At 45.0% G+C, this 20659-nt stretch overlaps 1 protein-coding gene across 2 annotated transcripts in view; it reads left to right on the top strand.

Annotated features, from left to right (window-relative positions):
• ADAMTS18 (ADAM metallopeptidase with thrombospondin type 1 motif 18) overlaps positions 1–20659 on the top strand; it is a 142613-nt gene that overhangs the window by 83141 nt on the left and 38813 nt on the right. For both annotated transcript variants that reach the window (XM_086688857.1, XM_086688856.1), the window contains 6 exons: positions 1527–1622; positions 5999–6147; positions 12820–12992; positions 18040–18170; positions 19275–19398; positions 20106–20350. In XM_086688857.1, the coding sequence (XP_086544983.1) occupies positions 1527–1622; positions 5999–6147; positions 12820–12992; positions 18040–18170; positions 19275–19398; positions 20106–20350 (918 nt within the window). The remainder of the gene's footprint in view (positions 1–1526; positions 1623–5998; positions 6148–12819; positions 12993–18039; positions 18171–19274; positions 19399–20105; positions 20351–20659) is intronic.

The following is a 20659-nucleotide window of genomic DNA, read 5'->3' on the forward strand; positions in this document are numbered from 1 at the left end:
TTTGTTTCCTCCCTGGTGGTTCATGTTTTCCCCCAAATTGTATGCATTCACACTTCTATCCCAGTAAATAGAATGTGGCAAACGAAATGGAATCATTTTGACATTTCATGATTTTGACATTCTATTAATGACATAATTCTGAAGAGCAACTTTAGCTGTTTGAGCTGGAAGGAATCTGGTTCCGTTGCCTTATTTCATAGGTAGGTAACTGAGGCCCAGAGAAGCTGAAAGCTTTCCAACCTCCATTAATGGCAAATCCAAGCCCAGAGTAGTGGTCAAGGACGCTGGCTGGAATCAGGCCATTTGGAGTCTAGCCTTTGCCACTTACCAGCTGTGTGACTTGGCGGCTTTGAAATGTCAATGGCTCGTTCAGTCCCCTCATCTAAATTAGCTTATGTGCGGAATTCGTTTAGTGAGCACCACTAAATGGTGTTAGTATTAGTTTCCTATGACCGCTCTAATAACTTTCCATGAACTTAATGACTTAAAGCAACACACGTTTATTTTCTTACGTTTCTGGAGGTGGACACATGAAGTAAGTGCCGCTGGGCTAAAATCAAGTGTCGGCAGGCTTGTGGCCCTCCCGCAAGCTCCAGAAGAGAAGCCATTTTCTTGCCTTCTCCAGCTTCTACAGGCCTCCTTCGTTCCTTGGCTCAGCGGCCCCATCCTCCACCTTCCAAGCAGCAATATCCACCTTGGCCCTCCTCACGCGGTCCTCCCTCTGACTCTCTTCTGTCTTCCCCTGCCCCCTTCAAGGGTCCCTGTGGTTGTCTCGGGCCCATCTGGAAAATCGAAGATAGTCTCCCCACCTCAAGGTCAACTGCAACCCTGATTGCATCTGCACCTTTAATTCTCCTTTGCTACATAAATGCACAAAGTCACAAGCATCAGTGGTAGGGATGTGGTCATTTTTGGGGGATGGTGTTCTGCCTGCCACAGTCTAGCATGAGAGTTAAGCTATTTGATGCTCTCGTGTGAAAATTGCTAAAATGCTTGAAAATTACTACAAAGATAAGGACGCTGGTGATGATCATTTACATCATTTACCCTTGAGAACAACCCTCCAGAGGAAAGAGGTGCTTCGATCACCATCTCCACAGTTGAGAAAACCACACTTCAGACCCTTCCGTAACATGTCCCTAGGGCCGGGAACCTCGAATTCGGGGGCGAGGATCTGAATCCGACGTGCTTGATTCCAGTTTGGGCTTCTTTTGTGTCACTCATGGTGGTGGTAGTTGTCATTACAAACCAGGTCTCTTGGTTTCAAGCCAAATGGTCCCTAAATGAACTGTCGTTACCTCCCTGTCATTACCAAACACCCATGTCGGCAGTGCGGAAACTTCCTGCTTGTACATTTGCTACAGCGTATTTACCGGTTACCTGGCTGCTCCCGACGTCACTTGCCTCCACTTCCTGGACAATGTCCCATTCCAGCTGCCTCAAAATATGATATTGTATACAAAAGACTTTGGATATTTGCATTTTTATTGTATTGACACCCTTACCAGTTTCTTCTTTTCTTTCAGGACATTTGCAAGTCCCTTTGGTGCCACCGAGTGGGTCACAGGTGTGAGACCAAGTTCATGCCCGCGGCAGAAGGGACCGTTTGTGGCTTGAGTATGGTAAACTGCATACTTGTTAGTCTCTAGTTCTGGAAACCTGATAACATGTAGAAACAAACCATTGTACAAATTATCTGTACTATAACTTCAGAATGGAATACCTTGGCTGCTGCATACATTTTCTGACTACTCTTTAAATTAATCAGCATTATTTAAGCAGTTATTATAAAAACTCAGTGCTAATATAACCCAGTTGGCTCAAGTGTTTAGGGTGATTTTTTTTTCTTTTTGCCTTTGGTTTCCATTTTTAGATGAAATATTTCTATTTCAGCAAGCTGGTGGATTTTATTGTATACTGTTTGTGTTAAACTTGATTCAGTATAGAAGAGCTTCAAGGAGCAGATGTCCTGTTTAGTAGCAAAGGAAGGACTCTACCCTGATACAAGGCCCCTACTGATCACCTCCCAGGACCTATCGTTGGGCTTCTGACATGCTCACTGGAGTCCCATCACTTAGAGGGATTCCTAGCAAAGGATAAGCTGCATCTCCGTCTAGGGTGTACCGGAAATCCTTGAGCCAGCAAATACCGTCAATCTAAAGAATCGTCTCCAATATGGGAGATTATGGGAGATTTCTGTGTTTTGAATGAAGAACATTCATATATTAGTTCCTGGGTTTTTTCCTCCTTCCCCGCTAATGTCTGGACGACAGGTGCACTTGACGTAGCAGGAAATGGTCCAGATTTGGGGCATTCCTTTGAAAGATCGCAACCAAGAAGCTATGAAAGAGGGGAGCATGGAGATATTCCAGGTTCTTTGATCTCTGCTTTTGGGTCTGTCAAGGCAGCACGAGCCTGTATAGAAGACTCGGTCATTTAAAGTGAACTCATTCGCGCAATAATTTATTGACCACTAGATATCAGAGACAGGAGGCTCTGGGGTTACAAAGATGAACACAATTCAGTTTTATCTCTTCAAGAACTCAGTCTAGTGGGGGGACCTACCTGTGCAGAAACCAATAACTCTGACCGTCTTTTGAAACATACCTTCTTTAAGCACCTACTTACTGTCGATGCTCAGAATTAGGTGTGCACTTAGAAAGAAGTACAGTGAGTGGGTACACCACGACGGATGCTGGGATTTGAATGGAAGTTCCTCAGTTGGATGGGAGAGACATTCAGTGAGAGATTGACCATGAAGGTAGAGATACAGGACCTGAAAATTAATGAATGTTGAGAGAATGCTTTCTGATATTAAGTCACTCAGCATCTTTTAGAAGATTTGCATTTTTTTTAACTCTTTGAGTTTAAAGGAAATGAATCTTTAAAACATGGAGGCATTACATGCCACTTTTCACCCAAGATACCCATCTTAGAAAATTCCAATAAGGGTTCTCGCTGAAAATATGCATGGAGTTGTTTTAGGTGTGGTAAGGCAAAGCAGTGAATTCATTAATTGAACATGTAAGTAGTGTTGAAGTCATTCTTATTTTTTAAAGCATCAAAATTTAGGACTTGCACCTCAAGGATTAGTGGGTATATTTTGATTATGAAGGCAACAGCATTAAACATAAGAGGGATGTGCAAGAAAAAAATGGATATAAGAAATGAGGAAAGTAAGTGTGAAATGGCATGGGTTTCACATTAAAAAAATTTTTTTAATGTTTATTTTGAGAGTGAGAGAGAGCATGAGCGGGGGAGGGGCAGAGAGAGAGAGATAGAGGGAGCCAGGATCCGAAGCAGGCTGCAAGCTCTGAGCTGTTAGCCCAGAGCCCGACCCGGGGCTTGAACTCACATACTGTAAGATCGTGACCTGAGCTGAAGTCGGACGCTCAACCGACTGAGCCACCCAAGCGCTCCTAAGGTCTTTATTTCATAAATACACCAGGGATCTAGTTCCATGGGGCTGAAAATGCCCCGGGTTAGATTTTAGTTACTGTAACCTGAGACAGTTCAAGCCAGAAGTTCGAAAACAGATGTCCTAGTGCCACTCCCCACCCCCATCATTATTTTAGAAGACCAGACTGCAGTTCTCAATAGTGGGGGAACGCCCTCGACTCTGAGGGTCCCCAGCACAGAAAGCATTTAGATGAGCTCCATCCATCATCACACCGGTATGGTTACCATTGCATCTACGTACGTGGTACTCTTCTCCACTGGGGGATGAAACTGACTCTTCGCGAGACTGTGAACTCCATGAGGCCAGGGCTCTTATAAGCATAAGCATGTCTTACGCTTTATCTCGAGTGTCCTACGGATTAGCAACTATTCCATGTTGTGTTCACGTGTTCCTTTATAACTGGAACGTGACCCAATCCTTCTCCCTCCCTATCTCGTCCCTGGTCATTCGGTGACTTTTGTACCATGAATCTTCTGTAAACGTGTGAGGATATGAAAAGCCACATACTTTTATCTACTTATGTGGAGAAGGAAAGAAAGGCTCATGCTTGGTATCTGTCAGGAAAGGTGTCTGCCCAGATCTGGCCATTCAATTTGAAATTAGAAGTGTATATCAGTATATGTATATAGATGGATAGCTAAATTACGTGTGTAGAATTTTATATGTATATGTGGATTATGCATGTGTGTGTCCATATATATATAATATATGTGTATATTATGAGCAACCTCTGTATGACTTAGCATAACTGCACACTTTCCTAAAAGCCTCTGCAGTTAGATCCAAAGAGGGTGTGTCGGTGTGCGTTGCATTCATATATTTATTCCTGATTTCTATACCGAATGGACAAGCCGAAGGAAACAATCCGTTAGCAACCTAAGACAATACTCAGAAAAATAGTGAAGTAAAGTTAAATTAATTGAAGGTTTGGAATGGATCTTAAAACACATTTCTTAAAAAAAGGAACCAGGGTTAAGATACATCGGTGGACCGTTTGCCTCTGAGGCGCGAAGGATCCGTATCCTGTTGAGGAGCTTTGGTTACTGAGTTTAAGTGAAGTCTCCGTCTCCGTGGTGCTGCGTTAGTATTTCCTTGTTACGTTTCTCTCATCCAGAAATAGTTATTAACTCCGTAGCACCTTGGGAGGATTATGTTAGACCCTGCATGGGAAGTCCTTCTCTCCCCGTTCCTGTACCATTTCCGGCGCCTAGAAGCAACTTCGTAAACTGGAACTGTTTCTCTTGTTGGCTCTTGTTTTTTTGTCTCAGCCACTGGGCTCAGCCGGGGAGAGTCTGGGCCCCGGGGGATTCCTGGGAGGGTAGATTCTGATTCCTGCTTACAGTAGACAAAATCCTCTACTAACCAACTGCTTTCCCCCTGAAAGTTCTCAACAGTGTTCTGTGATTTCATGCAGACTGTGAAATTAATCCGGGGCAAAGACAAATTAAAAACACAAGAATTAATCCGCACCCAGCAAGAATCGAAGGGAGGAAGCAGTATCTTCACCCAGGCACAGTGCACTAGCAACTCAATAAACAGCCGAGAAGCCACATGTATCCCAGGGGAAAAGCGAGGACTTGGAAAGTCAGACAGCTCTCCCATAATTCTGTGACTCAACCCTCACTCTTCGGCAGAAGCTGGCACGGTCCAAACCTCAACCCGCTGGATCTCGTTGCAGAGGCTTTCAGGAAAGTGTGCAGTTACACTAAGTCATGCAGAACTTGCTCATAATAAAAGCACCACAGGCATAAAACCACTACGAGAGGCTCAAGCAGTCCCCAAGGACAGAGATGACCGGCAAAGCCTGGAATGTATCACAAAGGAAAATAGAAGGAAAGGTTACACAGAAAACAGCTCTCTCGCCCTGGCTTGACCAGAGCGTTGGCAAATGAAAGACCCAGAGCTAATTCATAAAAGACACTCAGAGAGTTCAAAGTCATCGGTTCAGGGTCTGGAGTAGGAGCCTTTCACACAGCCGTAAGGTCAAAGGGTGTTACCTAAAAGCACAATGCGTGTGGACGGAGAGCTAGTCTGTTTCATAAGACATGCTCTGTAGGGATGGCTGGGGATAAACAAAAATGTCTGTTTTTATGATGAGTAATCAGAATGATAAATTCTGTGTTAGGACCTAAAAAACTGGTTCTCCTTGAGTGAATGATCCACATTGTTCTTTAAGCAGCCTTGTGTCTAAAGGTCGGGGGGGAGGCACCCTTGTCACTGTGCCTGCGCGCTCTCCCTTGGCCCTTGGGTGGAATCTTACTGAACACGTCACCTCGACAGCTCACAAAGCATGTACTACTCGGCCGGCTGGTGGCAGACCCGTCTTCGCTAGATGTCAGCCTTTGAAAACGCATGCAGTAAATGCAGAGTGACCGGGTGTTCGTGAAGCGTGGCCGGCAAAGAAACGCTCTCGAGGTGTCCTGCGTTCTCCCTTTGGCCCCCATACTTGTTTTTCCTGTTCACGAACAGGTGTCTACACCTCCTTGCCCTTTCCCAGGCGGACTCTGACAAGAAACATGTCACACGTTCTTTCCACAGTGGTGTCGGCAAGGCCAGTGCGTAAAGTTTGGGGATCACGGGCCCCGGCCCGTCCACGGCCAGTGGTCCGCCTGGTCGAAGTGGTCCGAGTGTTCCCGAACTTGTGGTGGCGGAGTCAAGTATCAAGAGAGACACTGCAATAACCCCAAGTAAGGCTGCAACAGAAAGTCAGTATTTGTAAGGCAAGAATGTACTGTTTTTGTTTTGTTCTGCTTACATACTGTCGGGAAGTGTTTTCTTCCCTCTGGTTAATAGCAATCAACTAGGATTTTACTGTTTGCATCGAAAGGGGTGAAGCGGTCAGGAACTTAACAGCAACCAAGGAGTTACTCTGTGCGTGAATACGACGCCGATCAGAGACCCAGCTCAATAGTCTGAGCTACTTTCTGAATCTAAATGAGAGCCACACGGTCACACGATCAAATGCCTGTGATGTAGACCAGAGAAGCTTGGCCAGCGGAATGTGTGTGTGTGTGTGTGTGTGTGTGTGTGTGTGTGTGTGTGTGTGTGTGTGTGTCAAACTGATGAACTGGGGAAAATATGCTGATTTTTGCCTTGCAGGAATGTACATCAACACGTGTTGACAGATCTGCCTGACTTTTCAAGAGAAACCAGAAGTCCAAAAAAAAAAAAAAAAAAAGTGTGTGAAATTTCCCGATTGTTAAGATATTGACAACAAATTCAACTTTCTTAAAACAGAGCACCAGGAGGACTAATCACAAGGGCTACAGCCTGAGATTGGTCCCTGGCCACCTGCAGGCACCCTCGCTGGGATTCTGAACCGCCGTCTGTATTCTTTGAAAACGAAGGCGGTTTTATGTTCGTTTTATCTGCTCTAATTCCCACGTGAAATGCGTGTGAGATGTACATTTCCTGATTGGCACAGTGATGTAGAGAGAGCCTGGGTTTGAGAGCGAGAGCTCAGACTGCAAATCCTGGGTCTGCCATTTATTAACTGTGTGGCTTTGGGGAGTTCACTTGAACTCTGAACCTGGGCTTACGTATAAATTGGAGATAATACTACCTACCTCTGTAGTTTTGGGGGTGTGGGGATTAGAACTTGGTCTGTAGAATGCCTGACATACTGGGAAGCGTGCAGTGGGCGTCCAGCACAAGGATCCGGGCTCTGTGTGGCTTTTATCACCTTCATCCTAAACTCATCAGGAGCACAGGGTAGCAGAGGGTGAGTCCTCAAAAGCAAGGGGGAGGGGGTGGAGAGAGGCGTTACCAGTGAAATTGGATTTTGGAGAATGTGGTAGAGAGAGAAGAATGTGATGGGTCCTTGGAAAACAGGTTTCATTTTCCAGCACTGTTTGAGTGGTGGTGTAGCTTGAAGGTCAAGAACCCAGGCTCCTAATCCCAGGACCCTAGGTTCGCCTCCTGGCCCTGCGTCTTTCTAGCTGTATGGCCATAGACAGCGTACTGTCCCTGCTCTGGATTACTCCTTGGTAAAAATGGGAAAGCGAGAGGGAGCAAAAGGGAAGTTTTAAAGAGACCTGGTATCTCACCCGAGTTAGCAATCTGCGCTGGATCAAGAGGCCAGTTTTTTCCAAGATGAAAGAAAGGGTCGGAAGACGCCTTGACCATGGTTTGCTGGGTAGCAATTTGGGATAGCAGGCAGATGCAGGATTTTTCAACTTCGGCACTCTTGACGCTTGAGGCTGGAAAATCTCTGTTATGGGGTTTGTCCAGCACACGGCAGGATGTTGGGCAGCGGCCCGGCCTCTACCCACCAGATGTCAGTAGGATGACTGCCGCTCCCCAACAACCCTGTGTCTCCAGGCACTAGAGGGGGCCAATGTCCTGTAGGGGCAAAGCCATCCCCATTTGAAACTCGCTGGCTTATCCAAGGCCCGGTAACCAGGTGTGACGGTAGACAGGCTTGTGATGCATTTACAGCTTACACCAGATTATTAAAACCACCCTCCTCGTACTTTGAATGTAGCCCATATCTTGGATAGAATTCCTAAAATCATTCTATTGCTTTTCATTTTTTCAGCCTATTTCATGGATCTGGTTTTCATACATCACAACACTTTACAATCTCGGTATTTTCCCAAGAAAGAAATAGATTACCTAATTTAATAGCTCTGCTGGTAAAGTGCATGAATAACACCCCTGAGGTTTAAATTAAAACCTCTCTCATATCTGTGGGATTGAGAACTCTCATTATAATAGCGCATTGTTCATGGAAATATCATAGTGTAATTTTGGAAATGCCTAATAAAAGAATCCCTCATGTAGTTCCATTTGGTGGTGTTTTATCATTTTAAACCAGATGAAGGCTCCTCAGGATACTGTTTACTTTAATTATGCGTCACAAATAAGACAAGTACATGAGCAGCTGTCCCAAGGCAATTGAATTAGTTGCTCTCTGTTCTTATTTCACTTCGTTGTAGTAAAGCTGGGGTGGGGTGGGGGTTCCCCTCCATTTCGGATTACTGATTTCTCCTTTGCTTTAGTTTATTATGCGTTTGGTCTGTTCCCATCACTCAGCCTAAGCAATTTCATTTTCTCCTGTGAGGAGCGCGGGGAGCTTTTATTTCACTTAATGATCGTTTTCCCAGAACATACTTTGTTTCAGAAAAATGAATTATTCCTGGCCAGTTCACAGCTTTATCCAACTTGTCAGCTTCCAAAGTGTTTAGAGGTTATCTGGTCCTGGAATGACTGGCACCACACACATGTGGCCCTTCTTCTTCTTTTTCCTATGCCAGGTGTGGCAGAGGGGACATTTTTAACTGGTAGAAGTTCTGTTGCCTCCCAGGTCCTACAATGCCTCAGGAACCTTCTCCAAACATTTCTCCAGGCCTTTGCTCCCCATCCAACTAGAACAGAGACATGAGTTGCAACCTGCTGTCTAATCCAGTCACTTGACAAATGAGGAACCAGGGGAGATGGGGGGCACAAGTGTTGCCATCTTTCCCCGGGTCACCAAGCCGGTAGTGATAGAGTCAGACCAAGAGCCCCCGGTTTTAACCCTCTGACATTGTTTCTGGTTCTCTGACTCTTCACTTATTATGCTCTGCAAGAGCCTAGTGGAATTTCTATGAAGTCCGTTCAAGCAAATAGCAAAAATTAGAGTAGTGAAAACTAAACATGCCGAGGTATTATAGAACTTTCCTAAATTGCAAGTCTATTTGACGACAAATAATACGCCACCAGAGAGTCATGGTTCTAGAATAATAATTGAATCAAACCTCTGGCCCATTTTCCAACTGGTGATTTCCAGGCTCAGGTGATTATTAGAATCACCAACTGTGCTTTAAAAAAATACTGATTTCTGGATTTTCCCTATCGTATATTCTTTTTTTTTTTTTTGATGTTTTTATTTATTTTTGAGAGAGAGTGCACACGTGGGAGTGGGGGAGGGGCAGAGAGAGAGGAGGACAGAAGATCTGACACAGGCTCTGTGATGACAGTAGTGAGCCTGATGGGGAGCTCAGACTCAGGAACTGTGAGATCACAACCTGAGCTCAAGTCAGAAACTCAACCAAGTGAGCCACCCAGGTGCCCCCTGCCCCATCCTATATTCTTACTGAGTAAGTCTAGAGGGACCCAGGAGTGAGTCAGTCTATCTGGCTCTCTTTATTAACAGAGCTCCCCTCCTGACCCCACTGATCACCCAGCCAAATTACAAACATTTGTAGTCAGGACATGATATATTATGCAGAAGTAAATATGAGTATATTTTATAATGGTCTAACGTAAGAACAAAATCATGTTCCCAGACGTTTGCTTCCTGACCGTTTATGTTTTTGTTTTTAATCTCAGTACACCAAGGGATGTCATGGTGGAATTTTCTGTTAATTTATCCCAATGCTCCTGTTTACAGCTGCAGAAAAATGTACCTCTATTTGAGGATGTGCTGGAAAAATGCAGATTCTTACCAGTCGTTAAACGCAGAAAGCATTTGAAAATAGTTAGGATTCTTTTGTGCTAACTCTGCCCTAGACTCAGTCCTGTATTCTTTTTTTGTTGTTGTTTGAAGATGGTATCTCATTTGTTTTGTGAGCTTTGTGTTCTTTATCGCTTTATTTTATTTTATTCATGATAAATATACTTTTTAATCCCTATCCCCCATTTCACACATCCTCCCACCTCCCTCCCCCTCGGTAACTATCAGTTTGTTCTCTAGAGTTGAGTCGGATTCTTGGTTTGCTTTCTCTCTCTTTGCCCCCCATGATTGTTTTGTTTCTTAAATTCCACATACAAAGTGAGATCATAGGGTATTTGTCTTTCTCTGACTCACTTCGCTTAGCATAGTATTCTCGAGCTCCATCCATGTCATTGCATGTGGCAAGATTTCATTCTTCTTTATGGCTGAGTAATACTCTATTGTGTATATATATATACCACCTCTTTTTTATCCATTCATCTACTGATGCCTACTTGGGCTGCTTCCATAGTTTGTCAGCCCTAAATTCTTTACAAACATCATCTCCGTTAATCATCACAACTGCCCCCCCCCCGTGACAGGTTACAAGGTGAAACAGAATTGCCTAAAGATGAGCGAGGAAGAGGTAGAGGATATTTAAATCCAGATCTGCCTCATTATAAAAGGCCAGCCTCCTAAGCATTGTGCATGACTGTCTTCCTCTTCCATTCTGGCCTCTGTTATTGCCTCGCTCAGTTAAATGCAGGTGGAGTGGAAGGTAGGGGGCTCAGCTGCGCTCCCTCTCTTGCTGGCTGTGTGATCTTCATTCGGCAAGTTTTATGAACTTCCTCAGCCATTTTTCGCTTCATCTACAAAAAGAGGGGGTGCTGTAGAAGTTTCAAGATCTTTTCTGTGTTACGGTTTCTCAGTTGCAGTAGTAACACCTGTGGTCCTCTTTCACGGCCTTGAAACTGAGTAGTCTAAATGAAGGTTGTTTGTAAAAATCTCAGAATGTCTTTTCGTTTCTAATTGAAAAAAAAGTTTTTTTAATGTTTTTTCTTTTTTTGAGAGAAGGAGTGCCTGTCGGGGAGGGGCAGAGAGGGAGGGAGACCGAGAATCCGAAGCGGGCTCCAGGCTCCGAGCCGTGGGCACAGAGCCCGACGCGGGGCTCGAACTCACGGATCACGAGATCATGCCCTGAGCCGAAGTCAGACACTCAACCGACCGAGCCACCCTAGGCGCCCCAGAAATCTCAGAAAGTCTTAAACCAAGAAAGTTTTAAATATGCCTTATGAAGGTGACCATGAATAGAAAGGCTATCGTATGGCACTTTAAGGACTTTTTTTTTTTTAATTTTTTTTTTCCAACGTTTATTTATTTTTGGGACACAGAGAGATAGAGCATGAACGGGGGAGGGTCAGAGAGAGAGGGAGACACAGAATCAGAAGCAGGCTCCAGGCTCCGAGCCACCAGCCCAGAGCCCGACGCGGGGCTCGAACTCACGGACCGCGAGATCGTGACCTGGCTGAAGTCAGACGCTTAACCGACTGCACCACCCAGGCGCCCATAAGGGCTTATTTTAAAGTGCTTTTTAGATAATGATTTAAGAAGTCTTCGGGGACTTGATCCAGCCCAGTGACTGCTGAAATGTTGAAGTAGTCGCCCCAGAATGTTCCGAAATAGCGAAGCAATCTCACTCTGGCGGTGTGACACTTCCCGTTCCTGTTTAATCCATCTTAGCGTGCACTTACACGAAGATTGGATAAAATATGCTGAAGCAGATCCAGGGGTGTTTTACAGCATTCTTGTGCTTCCTAAAGAGACGAGGAATTTTAGTCACATAAGTTTATTCACCCGGAGCCTTCTTTCATATTACATGTTTGCGTTGAGCTTTTGTGTGAGATGATCCATAGCTGGGTTTTCGCCTTTGGAGAAAGCTGCAGAAAGATAGGAAGGAGAAGGAGCGATTGTTTTGTGCCTGGAAGGAGCTGGTTAAGACGTTATTGGGAATTTTCAGTTTGGTTTGTGCTCCTTTTTTCTTTAGATTGCCTTCTGGTTTTTGCAGTCTGCCTACCGAGATCTTAAAGAGCCTGCCATTAGATCATAATTATTTATGTTCTAATGGGATTCCCTTCTCTGGAAATCCATTTCCCATTGTGCTTGGCAGGAGAGGAGGAGGCCACCTACGAAGTTGAAAAGTGATTATGCAGATGAAAACAAGGGAATTTTTGTTCACAGTTTAGGATGAACTGGAATAAAACATAGACAAGTCGGACAATAAATAATCAGAATACGAGCTCAATGACTGACAAAGCTGGATTGGAGATCGTGGCGAATGGGGCTTTTTCTTCTTTCTTTTCCGTGTCCCAACCTCTTAAGTGGCAGCAGGTGGAGAGCACACTCTAGAAAGCTGAGTATGTTCAGGAATGGGAGGCGAGCTGGAGAGTAGGTCGGGTCCACGTCGGAAGAGTCTTGATACCCATGTGGGGTGCGTGTGTCTGTGAGTGTGGCACACGGACACATATCCACATTCATAAGAACGTGTTGGGTGCATTTACGAGTGTCCCTAATGCCGGCGATACGATCAGTGTCGAGAAGATGCCTTCATCAACTCTTTAAGGAAATTGCCAGAATGTAAAACTTGGATCAGAGATGGCACATAAGTTTTATCTAATCTGGAGCTCGTTGCTGAGCAGTGGATGCCTACCCAAGGCCTATACTTAGGAAAGAAAGTAAAGAAAGGGAAATCCTTGACTGATGGGTCATGCCCACCATGGATACAAGAAGGGACACGGTGTGTTGTATACAACGTTATTTCCGTTCTTTTAATGGACTGTATGCACTGCATAGCTTGTGATAGTGTTCGTCTTGCTTGTCCCTCCTTTATTATTGCTTGTGACTAACAGTGAGCTCTAGTACTAAAGCTCTTTAATTTTATTTTTAGGCCTCAGTATGGTGGCAAGTTCTGTCCAGGTTCTAGCCGTGTATATCAGCTGTGCAATATTAACCCTTGCAGTGAAAATAGCTTGGATTTCCGAGCCCAGCAATGTGCAGAATATAACAGCAAACCTTTCCGTGGATGGTTCTACCAGTGGAAACCCTACACAAAAGTGGAAGGTAATTCAGTCTCTACAAACCTCCAACCAAGATGTCTCTCTTTGGACAGTAATGTGAATGAACACACAGGAGAAATTGGTGCCGGTACAAAAGAGTGTCAGTGTTGACATCATCCCCCAGACCCGTCCTGGCCCAGCTTTCTATTCACGTCCATGAGTTTTGTTTATTTTTCCCTACTTTTTTCTTCACAAGACACCCCTTGTCCCCCCACATCTGCAGCCAGAGGGTTCGTGTATTTGGAATGTACTTATGTTTCTAAACTTACCTTTGGCATGTCAGCAATGAAGTCTCCCAGGGATGTTAATTGAAATTGGTCTGAATTGTCCAGACCAAAAACTCGTGAAATCATATATGCCCCATAGAGACACCATATTCAGCAACTGACACGTCAGATGATTGCACGCTTGGGAAGGCCTATTTGCAGGGTATAAACACACATGCACACACACACACACACACACACACACACACACACACAGCCATGAATTTAAAATTGTCTCTCTTCTGGGTTCTCAGTACTTATTACTTAAAGTTATGGCTTATATTTTACTTTTTTATATTAAATTGTTTTTATTTTACCTCAGTATCAAAACATTTATTTTAGTCCCACAAATTTAATGCCTTACATACAAATTTAACGTCTTGCCTCTGCAGACGAAGCTGTCACCCTTCTGGTTATTTGCTTTCTCTTACTTCCATTCACTTGCTTTATCAAAATCCAGCCGTCCTCCCTTGAGAAAGGATAACTGTGAGCCCCCCAGTGCACACGTGCAGAATGGGGACACACTGAATTTAGTGACAGTTCGTGGGAAATAAACTGGAGGGATGTAGCTGAGCAAAAGCTCGAGATGAACTTGTGTTACCAGTTACAGTAGAGAAGGGAGCAGAGTCAGAGACAACACACAACACGTAGCAAATCAAAGGAGAGGGTCGTGGCGCTTTGCTCAGCACCGGTTCAACCATCGCAGGAGTGCTGACATGGTTCTGGGTCATGACTGTTTGTCCAAAAGCCCAGGTGGAGATGGACGTGAAAATTCTGAAATCTGTGCCTTGGGAGGAAGCAACGAGCAATCTGTACACGTTTTTTTTAAAAATAGAAACTCTGGGGCGCCTGGGTGGCTCAGTCGGTTGAGCGTCCGACTTTAGCCCAGGTCACGATCTCGCGTTCCGTGAGTTCGAGCCCCGCGTCGGGCTCTGGGCTGATGGCTCGGAGCCCGGAGCCTGTTTCAGATTCTGTGTCTCCCTCTCTCTCTGACCCTCCCCCGTTCATGCTCTGTCTCTCTCTGTCTCAAAAATAAATAAACATTAAAAAAAATTTTAAAAAAAAATAAAATAAAAATAAAAATAAAAATAGAAACTCAGCATTTATGGCGGTGTCCGGGGTTTTAAACCGCACTAAGAGATATGTACAACCCTTATTAATGAGTTTTAAACAGTTTTTGAAAGTTACACTCAATGGTACGCCTCTTTCGTGTTTTCTGGAATAAATGTGTGCCTGCAAAGTTAGCTTGTCTAAGGGCCATTTCATTTTCTCTTGGCTTTCAGTGATAAAGCTGGGAATACATTCATTTGACAAAGAATTCTCCAGTGGAATAATTTGGAAGCTTGCCAAGGGCAAGAAAAAAGTAACTAGCTACCTACAAAAATTCAGAGATAATAACTAGAAGGGGATTTAGATTGATTTGAAATCGCTTCAGAGGATAGACTTAATTCAAGAGCTAAGAACTTCCTAGATGTAGTACCTCCCCCGGGAGGCCTCTCTGGCCAGCCTGCCCAGAATATTCTTCCTTCTTGTCATCCTCTGAATCCTTAACCTGCTGGATTCTTCATAGCTCTTATTTGTGCATGAGCTTATATTATATAATCACTTTTTCATTATCTTTCTCCCCACAAGAATTTACATTCCGTGGGATGAAGCCTTGGTCCATTTTGAGCATGCTTGTATCTCCAGCATCTGAGAACAGCCCTTGCCACATGCTTGTAACTTCCAGAATGAATGAGCGAAGACATAAATCCCAACTGTCCGTAATGGATGTATCTCCCCTTCATGAGTAGTAGGCTCTCCTTCACTGGAGGCATCCTACCAGGGACTGAGTTATTATCTAGGAGGGGCTCTGCACACAGGTTCCCGGGGACAGTTAGGTAGAATACATTAAGGTGCTCTCCAGTCCAGCCTTTGAAGATTTATTTTCTCTTGGTTGTATACTCCCGTGGTTCCCTGTTTCTCACGTATGGCTCTTTCCCCCAGACACTCTTGCCCTTCCTTTCACTTGCCCTTCTGTTCTTTGCTTTGTCTTCTTGGGTATTCCTTGGTCGTTCCCACAATGTGCCTTTCGTTCAAATTCAGTGTTTATGGAACGTGTTTTGTTATCACCCTTTACATAGGTTCTGTGTCGAGTACGTGAGGAGAAAGTTAACCAGCTAATTATTTTTTTACATTTATTTATTTTGAGAGAGAAAGAATCCCAAGCAGGCTCCACACTGAAAGCATGGAGCCTGATGTGGGGCTTGAACTCACGAACTGTGAGATCATGACCTGAATTGAAATCAGGAGTCGGGAGCTTAACTGACTGAGCCACCCAGGTGCCCCAAGCAAATAAATATAACCTGTAAAATAATTTTTAAATTTCTTTTATGTTTTTATTTTATTTTTGAGAGAGAGACAGAGTGCGAACAGGGGAGGGGCAGAGAGAGAGGGAAACACAGAATCCGAACACATGGGTGTACATGCATGAATGCACCTGTACGTGGCTTTTAAAAACCTGAATCCCATTTACAGTTCATGTAAAACTGCTTTAACACACAATGTAACTTTTATTGACTCTAAAGTGCCTGGGAAGTTTCTGGTATCACAGGCAAGAAGAAAAAAAATTACTGTGTTTCTACAGAGCTTGCTATCAGAAAGGAATTACGCCAATTTCCCAAATACGGGCTCTGAGCTGTCAGCACAGAGCCTGATGTGGGGTTCTAACTCACAGACCGTGAGATCATGCCCTGAGCTGAAGTTGGACACTTAACCGACTGAGCCACCCAGACACCCCACCTGTAAAATATTTTTTGGTTTCAAAGCTTTTCACTCATTTAATCACAGCCTTACTAAGTAAGGAGCCTGCCATTTTATTCACTCACTCACAGATGTTTACTGAGCATTTATGGCATAGGAGCCATTCTGCTAGATGCGGGGGAACAACGTTGACTTAAGCAGGGACCCAGCCTGGGGTCTCTGCTTCTTCTCCTTCTAATGTGTACGTAGAATCAGGAAAGACCGACCCTGATTTAAAGGTCTTGTGACAATTCAGCAGTTTGGGAAGAACAAGGGAAGATTCTAAATAAATGCAGGCAGTCTTTGTCTTCTGGTAGTGAGACTTTTTTCCTGCTTTGTTTCCAGTAGACTAGTTCACAGACTTGCCCAGGAGCTTGTGCGGGGAAAAACAGAACTTTCTAGAGCTTGTCAATTCCTAGGCATGATGGAGAAAAGAAAGGGTATAGATATGTCTTCCACAATCTCATGTGCAAGAATTAGGAGGTATTTAATAAGGCTATTAAAAGAAATTTCTAGGGGCATCTGGGTGGCTCACTTAAGCATCCAACTCTTGGTTTTGCCTCTCGTCATGATCTCACGTTCCCTGAGATCGAACCCCTCATTGGGCTCTGCGCTGACAGAATGGAGCCTGCTTGGGATTCTCTCTCCTCCTCCGGCTCTTCCCCTCCCCCACTTGCGTGTGCTCACATGCTGTCCCTCTGTCTGTCTGTGTGTGTGTGTCTCTCTCTCTCTCTCTCAAAATACATTAAAAAAAAAAAACCCTTAAAATTAAAAAAGAAACTTCTAGGTGAAGGAGAGACTTTTAGCCCACCCACACATCTGCATACTTGGATCACATTAATCTAACTTCTTTCGCATCGAAGTTTGGACTTTGTTCCTGAGAGGTTCTGTGATGCACAGCTATTTGAAAACTGTTTACACGTTTGTTGTGCAGCTGTCGTCAGGGCTTTCGTGTGCTGTCGCCCACGCAGTCTCCTGTGAGAAATGTCATCTGGCCGTGCTGGCCAAGAAGAACGATTTGTATTTGGGAAATTGGCATAATTCCTTTCCGATAGCAAGAGCTCTGTAGAAACACAGTAAAATTTTTTTTCTTCTTGCCTGTGATACCAGAAACTTCCCAGGCACTTTAGAGTCAATAAAAGTTACATTTTTTGGCCTTTAGGTTCAGTTTGTTTCCTCCTCATTTTTATGACATGGTTATTCTCTGTATGTTTTATAAACATGAACCATATGTCTTTTTTGTTGTTGTTGTTCCCCAAAGTGCCTAAACTTTTTTCTCAATAAATATCTAAAGTAATCCATGTCTTAAGTCAAGGTCAGCAAACAATGGCCTGAGGGACAAATCTGACCTGTTTTCTTTTTTTTAAATAAAGTTTTATTGGAACACAGAAAGACTCCTCCATTTTTATATCATCCGTAGTGGACCCTAAGTCCTGGAAAGCCTGAGATATTTGCTAACCGATGAGGGTAGCTGTACAACCCACCCATCACGTGTACTGTGGCTCTTACCAAGGATTAGAAAAATAAAATGGTTGTGTGTGAAAGCAGTTTTACATGAACTGTAAATGGGATTCAGGTTTTTTTTTTGTTTTTTTAATTTTTTTTTTCAACGTTTATTTATTTTTGGGACAGAGAGAGACAGAGCATGAACGGGGGAGGGGCAGAGAGAGAGGGAGACACAGAATCGGAAACAGGCTCCAGGCTCTGAGCCATCAGCCCAGAGCCCGACGCGGGGCTCGAACTCACGGACCGCGAGATCGTGACCTGGCTGAAGTCGGACGCTTAACCGACTGCGCCACCCAGGCGCCCCGGGATTCAGGTTTTTAAAAGCCACGTATACGTGCATTCGTGCGTGCACACCCATACCCACATACAAAATCGTAACATTGACCGTTTCAGTCACGGTCGCTTTCTAAATAAATGTAATGTACCCTTTTCGATCATCATGTCATTTTCCGGTGATTTCCTCCTGATCACGTCCTGTCCTGCTGTCTTTGCTTCTAGAGGCAGATCGATGTAAACTGTACTGCAAGGCTGAGAACTTTGAATTTTTTTTCGCAATGTCTGGCAAGGTGAAAGACGGAACTCCTTGCTCCCCAAACAAACACGACGTTTGTATTGATGGGATCTGTGAGGTAAGCGAACATTTCTGCTTTGGGACGTGTGGTCACGCTTGTGTTTCCTCATACCAAACGTGTACCGTGAGAAGTGGTACAAGAGATTCTGTGTCTGGAGAAAAGGCAGCGTAGGGACAAGGGCTCTGTTGGCAAATCGGAACTGAGGACTGTCTCCAATGTCCCCACTTACTCTCTGTGAGACCCCGTCGGACACTCTTAGTTCCTTCCTCTTCACTCCGTCCCCACGTGTATGCAATGGAGATGATGACATACCTTGCTACACCCAGTAGTCGCAACAATTAAATAAGAATATAGCTGGGGCGCCTGGGTGGCGCAGTCGGTTGAGCGTCCGACTTCAGCCAGGTCACGATCTCGCGGTGCGTGAGTTCGAGCCCCGCGTCAGGCTCTGGGCTGATGGCTCGGAGCCTGGAGCCTGTTTCCGATTCTGTGTCTCCCTCTCTCTCTGCCCCTCCCCCGTTCATGCTCTGTCTCTCTCTGTCCCCAAAATAAATAAACGTTGAAAAAAAAAATTAAAAAAAAATAAATAAATAAGAATATAGATAATAGTAAACTTGCCCAGCATGTTTGCTAAGTATGTTTGTTATGTGGTTAGAGCCCCACAGATGTGTTATGAAACAGTACTCGTATTTACGGCCAGTTAGTCTGCCTTTTCATTCCATCGCGAGCCTGTGTGTGTGTGTGTGTGTGTGTGTGTGTGTGTGTGTGTGTGTCTGTGTGTCTGTGTGTCTGTGTCTGTGTTCTTTGGGGGGATTGAGTGGGGAGGGGTGGGGGTCATGCAGGTGGCCCAGCATTGTTATGTTTCAGCAGCAGAGCTCACTTGCCAGTGACTTTTTATTCCAGTTTTCCAAATGAAGAGACTCAGCAAGCTTTAGATGAGTTCTAGAACTTCCCTAGTCCTACCTCTGGTCAAGGCAGAGGAAGGATCGGAACCCCCGGTCAAACTTGAGACTCTGCTTTTAACCCTAAAACTGTACTCGCTTTCTGATTTTCTTAAGAGGAAAAAAACAGGGGCCCATGTACATACGTCTTGGTTATTCCTACCCACGGACTTTTCTGATCCTTGATTTTCACACTTTATCTATTTATTTATTTTTGTCACAGCCAGTGGGATGCGACCATGAACTGGGCTCTAACGCAGTTTTGGACGTGTGTGGTGTTTGCAAAGGGGATAATTCAACTTGCAAGTTTTATAAAGGCCTGTACCTCAACCAGCACAAGGCAAATGGTAAGAGACGCCTGCTGTTTCGTGGCCGTGGCTTTGCCGCTAAGCACGTTTGAGTCAAGCTGGGTATGGTCGAGCCATGCACCAGCTCGCCTGACATACCGAGTACGATGTCTCAGACACATTGCAAGGACAGCAGAGGATGGGTGGTTTCTCAGGGTGAGGGGTTCGGCCAACACGTCCGACTCAGAGGCGTGTCACACAGATGCCTTTCTACCTGGCGGTCCGTCCCACGTTCTCCCCGCCTTTGTTACACAAAGGACTGCTTTTGAAGCTTCTGATTCAGGATGTGACCCCTGAGCCGCACTCACAACGTTACATGAATACCCGAAGCACTTCTCCAAATGAATCTTGAGTAAAATGAAACGCAGAGTGCTCTGTCCCGAACATCACGACCTTCTCCCAGGTAGATGGAAAATAGAAAGCGTTCTTGGATTTGGTGGCCTTGGTTGTTCTGGAAAGGAGAAGAGTGTCCCTGCTGTCCACACACACGTGCTTGGGAAGGAACATACACTTTCTCTCTGGTGTTCCTTCCCCTGGGAAAGTGACATCACTGATGGTTTGCACTTCGTAGAGCGTGAACGAAAGTGCGCTCGTGGTGCCCCTGCCCCGCTCTAGAAGAGTGGACATCACCACATCTCTGAGCATCTTGGCCCCGTTGCTGCAGTGTGCAACATGGAAAACAGCATTGTTCTGTTCTTCCCGTTTAGAATATTATCCTGTAGTCACTGTGCCAGCGGGGGCCCGAAGCATCGAGGTCCAGGAGCTACAGCCCTCCGCTGGTTACCTGGCAGTCAGAAGCCTCGGTCAAAAGTATTACCTCACGGGGGGCTGGAGCATCGACTGGCCTGGGGAGTTCACCTTCGCTGGGACCGTGTTTGAGTACCAGCGGGCCTTCAACCACCCGGAACGTCTGTATGCGCCAGGACCTACCAACGAGACGCTGGTCTTTGAAGTAAGCCCCTTCTGTTTGTTCAGTTCTCGGTGCCTCTCGCTGTGTTGGTAGTGATGGCCCGCTCTGAGCTTGCTCGAGGAACGCCCCTTCTCGTGCAGATCTGTTTCCTCGTGAGCCAACTCGCAGAGTGCCAAGAGGAACAGACAGCAGCTCATATTTTGGGAAAGAGGGTGGGAATCTGATGGGTCTCCAAGACAGGGCGCCGGGTTTCACATTAAGGTGCCAGCTTCTCAGCCCTGCACTTGACCGCCATGAACGTTAGGGAGTAGAGGAGGAATGCCCTTGAGATAATCCCATGTTGTCTGTATC

Source organism: Puma concolor, chromosome E2, assembly GCF_028749965.1.
Source record: "Puma concolor isolate L17-30 chromosome E2, mPumCon1.1.hap2, whole genome shotgun sequence".
NCBI classification, from domain to species: domain Eukaryota; kingdom Metazoa; phylum Chordata; class Mammalia; order Carnivora; family Felidae; genus Puma; species Puma concolor.